Source organism: Vigna umbellata, chromosome 4 (assembly GCF_029865625.1).
Source record: "Vigna umbellata cultivar VRB3 chromosome 4, Vumbellata_1.0, whole genome shotgun sequence".
NCBI classification, from domain to species: Eukaryota; Viridiplantae; Streptophyta; class Magnoliopsida; order Fabales; family Fabaceae; genus Vigna; species Vigna umbellata.
Genome location: NC_142168.1, coordinates 13,308,775 through 13,322,270, shown reverse-complemented (window position 1 = coordinate 13,322,270; position 13,496 = coordinate 13,308,775). Strand labels below are relative to the sequence as shown.

The 13,496-nt window shown below is 33.0% G+C and overlaps 2 protein-coding genes across 4 annotated transcripts; both read left to right on the top strand.

The window, feature by feature from the left end:
* The first annotated feature begins 318 nt into the window (after positions 1-318).
* AR401 (S-adenosyl-L-methionine-dependent methyltransferases superfamily protein) lies at positions 319-5,204 on the top strand. 2 transcript variants are annotated; one of them, XM_088111351.1, is made up of 8 exons: positions 319-644; positions 1,195-1,320; positions 1,846-2,046; positions 2,685-2,781; positions 3,035-3,076; positions 4,096-4,199; positions 4,378-4,429; positions 4,657-5,204. In XM_088111351.1, exons 1-8 carry the CDS (start codon positions 421-423, stop codon positions 4,879-4,881), a joined length of 1,071 nt encoding a protein of 356 aa, XP_087967477.1. In that variant the 5' UTR covers positions 319-420; the 3' UTR covers positions 4,882-5,204. The 2 variants fall into 2 exon arrangements, with proteins under 2 accessions (XP_087967477.1, XP_047153060.1); XM_047297104.2 differs by lacking the exon at positions 3,035-3,076 and having other exon boundaries at positions 320-644.
* Positions 5,205-5,797: 593 nt separating this feature from the next.
* LOC124824651 (FKBP-like peptidyl-prolyl cis-trans isomerase family protein) lies at positions 5,798-10,239 on the top strand. Of its 2 annotated transcripts, none has more exons than XM_047297119.2 (11): positions 5,798-5,987; positions 6,076-6,106; positions 6,184-6,330; positions 7,134-7,219; positions 7,319-7,369; positions 7,840-7,920; positions 8,004-8,048; positions 8,889-8,944; positions 9,387-9,462; positions 9,539-9,683; positions 9,779-10,239. In XM_047297119.2, exons 1-10 carry the CDS (start codon positions 5,922-5,924, stop codon positions 9,632-9,634), a joined length of 735 nt encoding a protein of 244 aa, XP_047153075.1. In that variant the 5' UTR covers positions 5,798-5,921; the 3' UTR covers positions 9,635-9,683; positions 9,779-10,239. The 2 variants fall into 2 exon arrangements, with proteins under 2 accessions (XP_047153075.1, XP_047153069.1); XM_047297113.2 differs by having other exon boundaries at positions 6,181-6,330.
* The last annotated feature ends 3,257 nt before the right edge of the window (positions 10,240-13,496 follow it).

The window sequence follows — 13,496 nt, the reverse complement described above, 5'->3', positions numbered from 1 at the left end:
TAAATAAATAAAATATATTTAGGTACAAAATGTAGTTTCTTTATTATATCTTAACGTAAAATATGACTTTTAATAAAAAAAATAAATAAATAGATTTAATTTGTTAAGGAGTGATCTTACTACACATGCATCATAAACTCTAATTAATAAAAGTGAAAAAGGAGGGTAAAGAAAAGTAGGCATGGGCATGCTTTGTTGGTATGTGCAATTGGAGTCCATGGAGACTTGGATCCGAAAACCCGTACCCGGTGATTACGTGGCAAACTCACTCAGTCACTCCGTCTGTCACACACAACGGGTGCTGCGTTATGCAGTGGTAGTAATAGAAAGTGGTCAGCACCAACAAACAGGCATTTCATTACATATACATATTACTGACGATTCAGCGCGCGATTCCAAATTCCTTCCTCTCTCTCTTCAATGGCAGGAATCCGCTTGCAGCAGGAGGACTCCGACGTCTCCCAACAGTCTCGAGCGGTGGCTCTCGCCACCTCCGATCTGGTCTCCGACGACGACCGCTCCGTAGCCGCCGACTCCTGGTCCATCAAGAGCGAGTACGGAAGCACTCTGGACGATGACCAGCGCCACGCCGACGCTGCCGAAGCTCTCTCCAACGCCAACCTTCGACCTAACTCTGATTACAGGTTTTCCTCTCTCTCTGTCTCTATTCTCTCTCACTCACGCACGCGCCTTGCTCTGAACTTTTAATGAAGACGAGATTGTATCGAATTAATTGCAATTTCTGTTTTGTAAATTACTACTCTGGAGTGGACTGTGTCGGAGTTGATTTATAATTCATTGATTGCATTTTCACTTCCTCGATTTTTGTTATGCTATGAGATTGCAAGTTCTTGAATACGCCTAAGGTGAAACAAAAACTCGTTGTTTAGCTCTAACCGAAATAGTTTGAATTGATGTTAGAAGGAGGAGGACGGCACTTAAGTAGAATGTTAAGATCTGGTTCGTTTGGTTTTTGGCATTTGATTTTAGGGGAGTGACGGTGGTTTATATTTGATGTCCGCTGATAGTTTATAGATCTGATCTGAATCTTTGTAACCGTGTGGATTTTTGGAATTTGAGGTTTTCTTTGAGGATTTACAGTTGGGAAATGGTGTTTGTATGAATGAATCGTCATTCTGGATTTACCGATGTAGACTGCCTTTTCTTATTCCCTGTTCATTCTTCTGCGTGCAGTTCTGATAAGGATGAACCTGATTCTGAAGCGGTCTCATCCATGCTTGGATTTCAGAGTTATTGGGATGCTGCATATGCGGACGAGCTTACAAATTTTCGTGAACATGGTCATGCTGGTGAAGTCTGGTAAATAAAACTTCGATTGCATGACGTACTTTGCTGGTCTACATGACTTCGGTGTTGATGTTAACTGTGATTTTTAGTGGTGAAGAATTATAGTGATTTTTAATCTGATTTTGGATGACCAAGATTACATGTATTCTGATTTTTTTTCTGTTTGAAAAGACGGATGGGCATTTGTAGGAACTTATGTAAGGTAACAGAATGAGTTAGAAAAATTGTTTTGCATCATTTACACCTTGAATTTGATACTCTGCTTCCCCTCAGTTAGCAAGAAATTTATTTGTTCGGATCACTGCTTCATACTTTTCTAGTCTGGCCTATAATTCTGAGTTTATATACCCGTATTCCTTAATAGTAAAGAACTGTGGCTTCTCTTGTGCTTTTTATTAAAGTTTATTTAAACTTGTCAACTTCTAGACAATGATGCATTTTTCTATTAGTTGTTGGAAGTGATGCATTCTCTAGGTTTTCATAGCAATAATGTTTAGTTTAATTTTATTTTTTTGGTTTTTTCTTCCATTTGTGTAGGTTTGGAGTTGATGTGATGGAAGTTGTTGCATCTTGGACAAAAGCCTTGTGTGTTGAAATTTCTCAAGGTCGGATACCAAATGATGTTGATGCTGTTAAGGCTGAAGCTAGTGAACTAGATGATAAACTTTTGTCTAGTTGGAGCGTGTTAGATATTGGAACTGGAAATGGTTTACTTCTTCAAGAATTAGCTAAACAAGGGTATGGTTTCATGTTTGGCCATATTTTGGTAACAACTACTAATATATGCGTATGTCAATAAATGCAAAAATATATTTCTAAATAAACAAAAAGGCTATTGTCTTTCTCTTTAATTTTGCAACAACAATATTTACCATCCATCTTCTCTTCTCTAGACAAAAATGTCTCAGCGCCTTCTTCTAATTGATGGACAGCAGAAGGTTTTACTATTTGTACCAAATAAATATGTGAACACTTTTTGAATGATAATTTCTCGATGGCAAAGGTAATAAATGGTTTATATTAAGTAATTTATAAAAATATGAAAATTTAATTAAATACTTGATTCAAATCAATCCATATAATATAAGCTCATGATCATGCATGCCATTGAAGCTATAAGGATGAGATTTTTCTATACCAAAATCTCTTAAAAATAATCTTATGTGTTTCATGATTATCTTTTTAAAGGAAATGAATTGAATGATTAAAATGAAAATTTAGGGATGTGCGTGTGTCTGAAACCTTACTGGTTGAACATTGATAAGAAACCATTTTTTTCTCGCTCTAGCTTCTTGCAATTCTGTATATAGGTTGCGAAGAGATGTCATTTACTTATCACAAACATATTATTAAGAAAAATCTTGCCTTCTTTTCAGGTTCTCTGATTTAACTGGGACTGATTATAGTGAAAGGGCTGTCAACCTTGCCCAAAGCCTTGCTGATCGTGATGGATTTTCCAACATCAAATTTTTGGTATGTTCAAGTTTTAGTGTTTGTGAATATGCATATCTCTAAATGCACAGTTCTGCTTAATTATTTCCTTGTGTATCCCAGAGGTAGTAGATTACTATGAGATTGTTTGTTTAACATGCTAAACATACTGCTGTACTGTTGATAAGTGAACATCACCCTATCTGGCTATTCCCCTTGATTCTCAATCCTAATACTCCGAGTATTTTTCAGCAAACTTATAAATGATGATCTGGAGTCCTTTAGTTTCCCACAGGTTGAACCAGTAGTGGCTGATTTGAGCTTGCCATTTTTTCCGGTAATCCCTCGGGTCTTCATGGGCTTTTATAATGATTAACTTCCAACTTGTTTATTAGTATCCGTCTGTAGTTGACAGTGGCTGACCTTCCAGTTCCATAGACAGTAAACATAACGTGTTTAGTGTGGTAAATCAATACAGAGTTGACATAATAGGAGCTACTACAGCTAAGGAAGTGCATGTGAAAATGAACCTGGTGGAAGAATTATGTTACTAAATAAGAAAAAAGTGGAGAAATACTGAATAAAATGGAAGAGGGGTTTTACTTGGGTTTTCAGTGCTTTTATTTTCTTCATCTTCCATATTGGATTTGACATCCTTGAAATTTAGCTATCCATGCAAGTGTTTAAAGTGAAATCAGGTCAGATGGGTAATCTTGGTGGAAAAGACAAGTTGTTGTTTCAATAACTGCTGCTAAGCTCAAAATTAACAACTCTTTTTGAACTGCTTAATCGTAGAGTCTATCCTTTAAATTCCTAACTGTAGAAAGAAGAATTAAAATTTTATGGTTTTACTCATTTTTTGAACAAATAACATTTCTTAATTATTTGTATCTAGAAAATTAGATAAAACAGAGGAAAAACTAAGAATTTTGTGATGAGTATTTACTGCAAAGAGGAGAGATTTAAGTGAATCTCCAATAAAGAAAATAAGTTTTTTTATAAGAGTCCTAACAAATCAGTTAGTTCCGGTAACTATTCTTCACATGGAGGAGCTAGCTTGCAGTGATTCTGTACAAATAATAGACTTCAGCAGCTAACAAACATTCTAACAACAGAAACTGAGCTTTATTTCATAAGTTACAGAGGCTTTATTATCTTAGCTACTAGCTAGCATATATTCTAATATATTATTCGTAACACTTTTATCACATTTCATTATGTTTTGTTGTTTTTGATAAATTGCATTTGTGTTGACCTTCCAAGTTGTATATCTTAGCATCCCTGTTTTGCATACAAGACTATCTTTACATTCTTGAATTGTCTTGTGCATAATTCATTGGGTTTAACTATTTTAAGGTTGACGATGTCCTTGAGACTAAGTTGGAACAAGAGTTTCAGCTTGTCATGGATAAAGGGACGCTTGATGCTATTGGATTGCATCCTGATGGTCCTGTCAAGAGGTAAAGAAAATAGTCAGTTCTGTTTTCCATGATTCATAAGTCTATTGGAATTATTTTATTTTTCTTTATCAAACTGTGTTTAACATTTCTTTCTTGCTCGTACTTATTTTTGTTCTCCGAATAAGAGTCTATTTTTGAATGGTACCCTGGAATTATATTATCGCTTTCTTAATTTCAGGATGATGTATTGGGATTCTGTTTCGAAGTTGGTTGCTCCTGGTGGAATCCTAGTAAGCACTTAAAAATTCATTCAAATCTGATATTGCATGTTTAAATTTACTACCAAGTTTTGTGGGGTCTTGTGGGTCATGGCATGGACTGTTCCTATTAAGTGGGATTATCTTGATCTCTGCTTGTTCACTCACTATCTTTCTCCCAAATTCCTGTGTTCATGATATAGTTGCAGCAGCTCTTAATAATGCTTGTCGTTCTGGACTTTCTGCTTGTTTTTTGTAAGGTGATCACATCATGTAACAGTACAAAGGATGAGTTGATACAAGAAGTGGAAAGTTTCAACCAACGAAAAATTTCTACTGCCCAAGAAATTGAGGCGGGCAAGGACGAGGAATCGTGCAGAGAACCCCCATTTCAGTATGTTAGTCATGTTCGCACATATCCGACATTCATGTTTGGTGGATCCGTAGGCTCCCGTGTTGCTACTGTGGCGTTCCTTAGGAAATGAATAAGCCTGTCATTTTCACTTATGGTTTAGGACTCTGGTCAAATGGATTTCAAGTTGTGTGCGTAATTGGTAGATGCATGTTCCTAACTTGTTTTTTGTCGAGCGGTAAATAGTTTTATAAGAATTCTGTGAAGTTTCGATACCTTGCTCCTTTCTTTTGGGTGGACAGTTGCTATCTTTCGGAGTTATACTTTTACATTAGAAAGGGGAAATACAACTGGTTTAGCGTGGCAAAATGTTATGTTACTGTGGTTCTTTGTTACTTGATTACAATGAGGTCGATGGAACAATATATAACGAAATTTTTTTAGAAACCTCCTAAATCATTTCTAAAGCTTTTATTGAATTTATTTTTTAGTTAACTTTTTTTTTACAAAGTAAGAGGACTTGTAGAAAGATTGGTTAGAAAATATAATATTTAATTTTGTTCAATGGGTGGGAGGGTAGTACAAGTACTTCGTACCAACAAATTTGTAACAACTTATTTACATTCTTAAATTAATTAGGCCGGACTTTTTGAAAGAAGATACGCCATTCATTACAGAATTTTATCTTTATGATGATTCATCTGGACAAGTTTCTTCAAAAGTGTCTATATAAAAAAATATCTTAAAAAAAATAGCTTTTATTAGACAAACTATTTATTGAAACAGTAATATTACTTGGTACACTTTAATTGTTTTGCATATATATAGTTTAATTAAGTTTTAAGTTTTTTTTTTCTAAATTTAGATATTTTTAATATTTTTTTAAAAGAAATTATTTGTTGAATGTTTAAAACTTTTATATTTTTTTATTAAATTTTTGTTGTCTCATAAAAAAATATTTATTATTTAATAATATTTAATTACTATTTTATTTTATTTATTTTGTTCTCACATTAAAATGTTAAAATAAGGAATTGAAACGACGATGCAAGAACCGGAACCTAACGAGAGGCAATAAACCTTAGGAACGTATTCTCCTCCACTCACCACAACTCAATCCCAAACCCCAACTCCTTCACTTCCCTCAACGCTTCTACATTCCTCTGTTATTTTATGGTTATGGCATCAATTTTGTCCTTATCTCTCACAGCTCTTTCCCTCCCCAATTCTCAATCTCTGGTACGCTATTTCTTCGTTTTTTTTTTTCCAATTCTGACTCTTTTCTATTTGCATTACCACACTCACCAACCATTGCGGTTTCTCCCAGGACCCCAAGAAAATCTCCGATTCTTCTTCTGGTGCGTTTAATTTTCGCTCCAGTTATTAAGACACTTTGCTATGCTCTACTCTCTCATTTATGCTACCTTTTCAGCAGGGAGAAGCAACAGCAGGAGTGAAAGTTGTTCTTCTGCAATATCCTTCCAACGAAGAAAGATGCTTCTCACTTCCGTCGCCATTGTTGCTGGAACCTTGTGCAGCACGTCAGTTCGCCAAATGGCTTTGGCCGCTGAATTTGTCGATAGTAATAACGCTATAAAACTCAACCTACGTGTCAATTTTCATTTTTGAATATGATGATGATGCTTACTATTGCACGTTATGTTGGTGTTACAATAATAGTAATGATAAGGTTATGTTGGTGTTACAATAACAGTAATGATAAGGTTGTTTGGAATCTAAGTGAGTCTAAGTCCCACGTTGGATAGAAATAAATATTGGATAGAAATAAGAAAGTAGAGCATCTTATAGAGGTGAAAGACTCTTTAACCCATTTTTTTAAGGTTTTGGGTGAAGAGTGGTGTGGATCCTTTATATAGTTGGCTCCAATGTTATTGGTTTTTGTACAACCCACAAGGTAACCTCTTCCTTGATAGACCCAACAAAGGTTAGACATATAATTTATTTCTATCAGCCAATTCTCCATTTGTCTCTATCCATACATAGACCTTTATTAAATTGGTTTATCATATTATTAATTTTGTTAGAACCTCTATACATATAGAAAACCGAATCAAGAAACTGCTGTATTTGTAGAAACCAAAATGGGAATGTGCTGTTCTAAATATGTATGAAATGTATATAGGGAAACTAAACAAAGAATGGATAAAGAAGTGACGGTGACAATAACCAAATCGGTCATATTTTACACGAATCCTATTTAATAAGTTTTAAGTAAAGAGACCAAATGGAGAGCTTGCTGTAATTTTAACCAAATAATAAATATGACATGTGGTGTGCTGAGCTACATATTGATTTAGAAAGTGTAAAATGAGAAGTATAATGGGTACGAAGACTTGCAATGTGATCCAGAATTTGTGAATACAGTGCCAGCTCTTAGGGGGAAGGATTATGGCAAGACTAAAATGCGATACCCAGACTACACAGAAACTGAATCAGGACTCCAATATAAGGTGATGTAGTGGTAGTAGTAGTTGTATATACATTATTGGTTAATTAAGATGTTTTCTATTATTAATGTTTTTATTAATTTATGTACATTAAGAATGCAGGACTTGCGACCGGGGAGTGGCCCCAAACCCATGATGGGAGAGACAGTAGTGGTAAGGCACTGAGACGTTCGACATTTTTTTGTTTTAATTTTTTGTTTCAGTTGTTGGTTAGAAATTAGAAGTCTGATATAGCCTTTTATGAAAAAGTTGAAACACTCGCAACATCAAAATATCTTTGGTGCTCTAGAGTCTAGTTAGCAAACTTTCTTGGTTCACTGAAATTATTTTGTTTGTATGGTATGGCTTTATGGCAGATTTGACAACTTAAAGAAAATTAGAATGGCCTTGATTTCTTCAAGTGTAGTTTGCACACATGTAAACACTTAAAAAATTATTGGGTGCAATGAAATATGGGTAGAAAAAATGAAAATAGTGTTTATTAGTTTTGAATGGCAAGATTTGCAACCGAACTCCCTGCAATTATTTTTACAACTGCAAGGTATGTACATCATGTTCTAAAGAATTATTCTCCCTTCTGATCGAAATAATTGAAACCACTTTGGTTTTCCAATTCCATTCAGGTTGACTGGGATGGCTACACCATAGGTTATTATGGCCGCATATTTGAAGCACGGAATAAAACCAAGGGCGGTTCCTTTGTGGTATGGAATTTGCATTTTGTAAATCAATACTGTAGGTGTGATTGATTATTACACACCTATTCTGCTATTTTTCTATCATGCAGGGTGATGACAAAGACTTCTTCAGATTCAAAATAGGTTATAATGAGGTGAGAGACATTATCATTTAATGATTAAACTGGTTCCTTGCAACTTGAATAGGATCTTCGTTATACATTTTGAATATTATTTCATGAGCAATGTTTACGCTTTTTGCTTCTATGTATGGATCAAGTGATACAGGATGTGCTAGGGTCATAATTAAACTGCTATTACTTTTGTTAACTAATTTTATACTTTACGTTCTTTTTAGTAATTTCGTATTTCCACGATTAGAAATAGTGGGGTTTAGGATTTTATCCCAAGTAACTGCTATAATGTAAAAGAAATATATTTATTGAAAACCCCTTTGTGCAAGTAAGTATCAGCTCCTTGTGTTTCTGGTTTTTGGGTACTCTTTTATGCACGAACTATGCGTGTACACCATCCTGTAATGCCATTGTTTGGGTCCACTCTTATAACAAAATTATGAGTGATATAATAAGCTTTTTCACCAGACCAAAAGGTGTTCCCATGCCATTTGACCGTGGGACTAAATCCTTGTTGGGCGTTGTCCACTAGATGCTTCCTGCGAGTGCCATGCAACATGTTTATGTATACTTGTTTTCAACTGAATTCATTACAATTGTTAATTCACTAGAATTAATCCACTCCTTACCAAAACAAACAGATCCTTGGTTGAAAAATTAATCCTTCTCTGCCTTAAAATAGTTCTTAGTTATATCCTCTACGTCACGCTTCTTGATGTAATGCTTAACTTTGAAATTGCCAATGGACATTACTGCCAGATGCTAAAATTTGAGAATATTAAGTGCTCGATTGTGGCCTATTTTTGGGTTCTGCATCTCTCGTTTTGTAGACAGTCCTCTTAACGCACTTTGAATGTTCAGGTAATACCTGCTTTTGAAGAGGCTGTTTCGGGCATGGCTCTTGGGGGCATTAGAAGGTGCTGCATCTATATTGCTAGAAATATTTGATGCATTATATAGTTTTTTTATGAGCAAGTTCTTTCCTGCCATCACAATAGCCTGATCTTTATTACTTTTGCAAAGAATAATATTTTGAAGTACATCTAATTGAAAAGTAGCGCCATGCATATCACGCCTATAATTAGCAGTTGCAAGTCCATGAAGTGTTATCTTATTTTATTGAATTGCAACTTTGTCAATTCTAACTCTAAATTTGTGGAACATCCTGACTTTCATTTTTTTAATTTAAATTATGAATTAGTGGGACTGTTGAGTTTAGAATCTTCTATTTAAATAATTTTAGTCCATAAAAGATCTGAATACGAAAGAAAATGTAGCAAAAGTATTTTGGGTTCATTTTGTGCGGAAAGAAAGGTACAGGTAGAGAGATGCAAATTTCACTGTCTCTCAACGATGTAGGATAATTGTGCCCCCGGAACTTGGATATCCTGATAATGATTTCAACAAGGGTGCCCCAAGACCAACAACATTCTCGGTAAGAAGTGAATGTCTATGTTCATCAACTATCTGAATGGATTATGAGGAAGATGCAATGCAAATATATTTTACAGGGCCAACGAGCCTTGGCTTTTGTGTTGAGGAATCAAGGGCTGATAGACAAGACTCTCTTGTTTGATATTGAGCTGTTGAAGATTATTCCGAATTGATTGTCCGGATTCTGAAATGACTCTCTAATATCATCTTCGGAACATTGAGGTTAGTTTCCCTGTCTTAAGCATCAAGAGTCACAATTGACTTAAATTTTTAAAGCCTCATGATGCTATTTTTAGTAACTTGTGTTTTGGTTTTAGGCCTACCTATTTAGAGAGGATGCATGCAAACAACTGTTCTGTCCTTTGGAAATTTTGTTATTATTGATACTTTATGCTTGTGTCAATTTGCCTCGGGAAAAGATGCTGAGTTGTAAATATATATTATGGTCTTCGTTGTTGGTCTCCCCAGCAACAGTAACATATGAAGCATCCAAACCAATTCTTCCCCCAACTATTGCAAACTTGAATATACCGTATGGGACTGTAAGTACATGGGATGGATCATCATATGGCCAAATAGAAATCAGAAGTGATTAGCAGAAAAGGATTGCCTCACTGCAACATAATAGCTGTCGTGATAGCTCTTACAAATTTTATTTATCCATATTCAGTGCTTTCAAAAGCAGCAATAGTCATCGAAATATGAGAACCAAACACTGTCCACTTATCATCATTTTTTCTTCTTGTTTTGGTCCTATACAACTCCCTTTTTATAGTTATTGTGCAATCTCATGTTTTGTGTGTTGAGAAGAGAGAAATAGGATGAATGAAAATATGTAAAAAAGTGAAGTGAAATTCACCGATGTGTTTGGAACAATAAAAATAATTAGGAAATGAAAGGAGGATGGAAGTTTGTGGAAGAGAGTGAACTTCACCATCTTTTTGTTACAATGGAAATGGTGTAAAATTTATATACTGCAGTCTCCACACTCGAATATATTTGCTTTATACAATCATAAAAGGTTTATTTGCAAGATAAAATCACAGGAAATGTGACATATTGGACTAGGTTGTCTAGACTTAATAAAGTAATTTTTAAGACAGTGATGAAAATAAGTGATTTTTTATAAAATTGGAGATTAATAATGTTTGGTTATCATTATGAAAAGCGTTTCTTTTTAAATAGAAAATTGTACCATTTTGTTAAATACATCTTATTATATTCTTTTATTCCTGTAAAACAACCTTAAAAGATGTATGAAAATAAATGAAACAATACATCAATGCTGAATTTGGTTGTACTGCACTAAAAACAATATACATATACTAAGAAAAAATAAAAATTATATTAATTCTTTCATATTACTTTTCCACAATACAACAACAAAAATTACCACTTAATTAATATTTCATAATAACTATGAAATAACTAAGATCAGGTAAACAATATCTAAAGATAGTTTAAGTAATGGTAAATCACATCAATTTAATGTTTACTATTATTAAATCAGTTATTATTAGCATATAATTAAAACATGTAAAAATAAATGGTTAGAATTAGTCTAATTTTGAATTCAATTTATGAAAAAAAGAGTAAAAGTTATGAGGATTCGGTAAGATCAAGAATGGAAATGAAGGATACGTATAAAAACATGATAAACGGATTGGAGGATAATATTATTTATTTATTTATTTGTTTTTTTATAGGATAATATTTTTAAGGGTTAAATATGTTTTTAGTCTCTAAACTATTGACCGTTTCTTGTTTTTATCCCTGTTTCAAAGTAAGGTATAATTTGGTATTCATTCTTTTCGAAACGTTCGTTTTAGTCCTCGAAAACTAAACACTGTTTAAAAATTTGGTCCTCATTTAGCAACAAATGAACCAAAATTTTAAGAACTAAAACGAACGTTTCGAAAAGAATGAGGAACAAATTGTACCTTACTTCTAAAGAGGGACGAAAAACAGAAACAGCCAATAGTTTAGGGACTAAAAACATATTTAACCCTATTTTTAATTTACTAAAGCATAGCTCTAAAATTTACGCGGTTCTGCTCGTGCACAATAACGTTAACCAATTCGTCTTTTTCAACAAATTCTGGATTAACTATTCAAAAACGACATGGGATTTGGATTTTGTGATTGCATTTGGTGAATCTAAATCTCATAACAGATCTATCCAAAAATATATTTAAACAGAGTGATTGGACAATGTTTTGAAAACTAATAAAATCATAAATTTTTTACCTTTCCATAAATAAATTAGGGTTTGAGAACTCATATGGATCAAAATAATTCTCTAAACTCTATAAATAGTTCCAAAAATATTTTACAAAACTTTTGTCTTTCCTAACGCTCGTTTCGTCCCTGTTAACAAGAGCAAATGACAAAAATACATTAATTTATTATTTTTCTGCATCATACTGACATCAAAGTTTAGATTTAAAATCACTATCCAAAAATTTCATTGCTAAATCGGTCCTACTATATATCAAAATACATTAACTAAATAGTACATATTGATGAAATCATGAGATTTATTTATTCACCTATAATAAAGACATTGAAATTGATCTGAATTTACCTATTGTTTTAAACGAGAAGATTTGTTATAGGTTATCATTTCAATGCAAGTTAGACTTTTCTTAAAACAAACATATCATTTTTAAGAAACACATACTTAAACTTATTCCAACAGTGAATAATTTTAAAAGAAATAAAAATTTTCTAATAATTGAAATCTTTTTAAGTTGAAAATATTAACGGTATAATATAAGATTTCTCTAATAATATTTTTTTTTCAAATAAAAAAACTCACCTAGGAGGATATGCTATATGTGTAATCATTCATACTGTGTGGAGAAAGAAGTTGTTCACACATTCAATTAAAACAAAATCTAGTCTTGGAGCAATCAAAATGTGTCATTGTGTTTGAGATATGTAATGAATTACATACGAACAAATGATGATCATAAATGGCTTAAATTTCGAAATGGCCAGTTGTTGGAGGCTAATAATAGGGTGGAATATCAATGGTGTTATGTATGGTGCATCAAGTGAAGACACCATACTCACTTTTTTTTAAGGTAATAAGGGCTTAGACTTCAAAGACAGCAAAGAACAAGAAAAATGTCACAAATTATGAAACAAATAAATAGTGTTTCGTCAACTCCAACAATTCAATTCGCGTTTGGTTAATTGGTAGCTGCATGCACCTAGGTACTGAGTGTCATCTTCAGACAAAACATCCTAAGCACAGTTGTTATTCTCAGCTGATTATCTAGTGTTGCTAACTGTCATCGTATTATTATTTCGTACTCCACGGTTACTTACACAAAAATATCTTATTATATTGTTAAAAAGTTTCGCATAGATTTTAAATAAAATCAGTTTAAAATATGTAAATTGATGTCTACCTTATTTTATAAATTAATTTTGTAAAATTTAAAATTTATTCTTTAATATGATATCAAAATAATAGATCCAAATATATTCTAAAACAATTTATATTTATTAGATATATTATTTTATTCTCTATCAAATCGTTATAACGTACTGAATATGTAAATGTATTAAAAATATAAATCTTATTTTATAAATTAATATTATAGAATTAAATACTCTTTGGAAGGGGTCGTGGAATTGGTCTCCGTGCATCTGTCATGTGAAATAAAGAAAATAATATGTTTTTTAGTTAGTCGAGTACTATATATTTGGGTTAAATATGTTTTTAGTCCCTTAACTTTCAGCGGAAATTGGAATTAGTCACTCTTCAAAACTTTGCCCTAATTTAGTCCCCAAACTTTCGAAATGTGTGAATTTAGTCCTTTTAACTAAATTTTGTTAGATTTATTTGATGTTTCAAGTGCGTTTTATGATAACATTTGAGTTGTTTACATCGTTTGACACATTTTTGCTTCAATGTTCACTAAGAAATGCGTTTGAAACATCAAATAAAGTTAACAAAATTTGGTTAAAAAGACTAAATTCACACATTTCTAAAGTTTGGAGACTAAATTAGTCCAAAGTTTTGAA

What these genes read in the sequence shown, in the direction of transcription:
- AR401 (XM_088111351.1), top strand. Translation starts at nt 421, where the DNA reads ATGGCAGGAATCCGCTTGCAGCAGGAGGACTCCGACGTCTCCCAACAG. An exon ending in GGTCATGCTGGTGAAGTCTG is followed by an intron (nt 1,321 to 1,845) that starts GTAAATAAAACT and finishes CCATTTGTGTAG; the next exon opens with GTTTGGAGTTGATGTGATGG. An exon ending in TTTCCAACATCAAATTTTTG is followed by an intron (nt 2,782 to 3,034) that starts GTATGTTCAAGT and finishes AGTTTCCCACAG; the next exon opens with GTTGAACCAGTAGTGGCTGA.
- LOC124824651 (XM_047297113.2), top strand. Translation starts at nt 5,922, where the DNA reads ATGGTTATGGCATCAATTTTGTCCTTATCTCTCACAGCTCTTTCCCTC. An exon ending in TGATGGGAGAGACAGTAGTG is followed by an intron (nt 7,370 to 7,839) that starts GTAAGGCACTGA and finishes AATTCCATTCAG; the next exon opens with GTTGACTGGGATGGCTACAC. An exon ending in CAAGACCAACAACATTCTCG is followed by an intron (nt 9,463 to 9,538) that starts GTAAGAAGTGAA and finishes TATATTTTACAG; the next exon opens with GGCCAACGAGCCTTGGCTTT.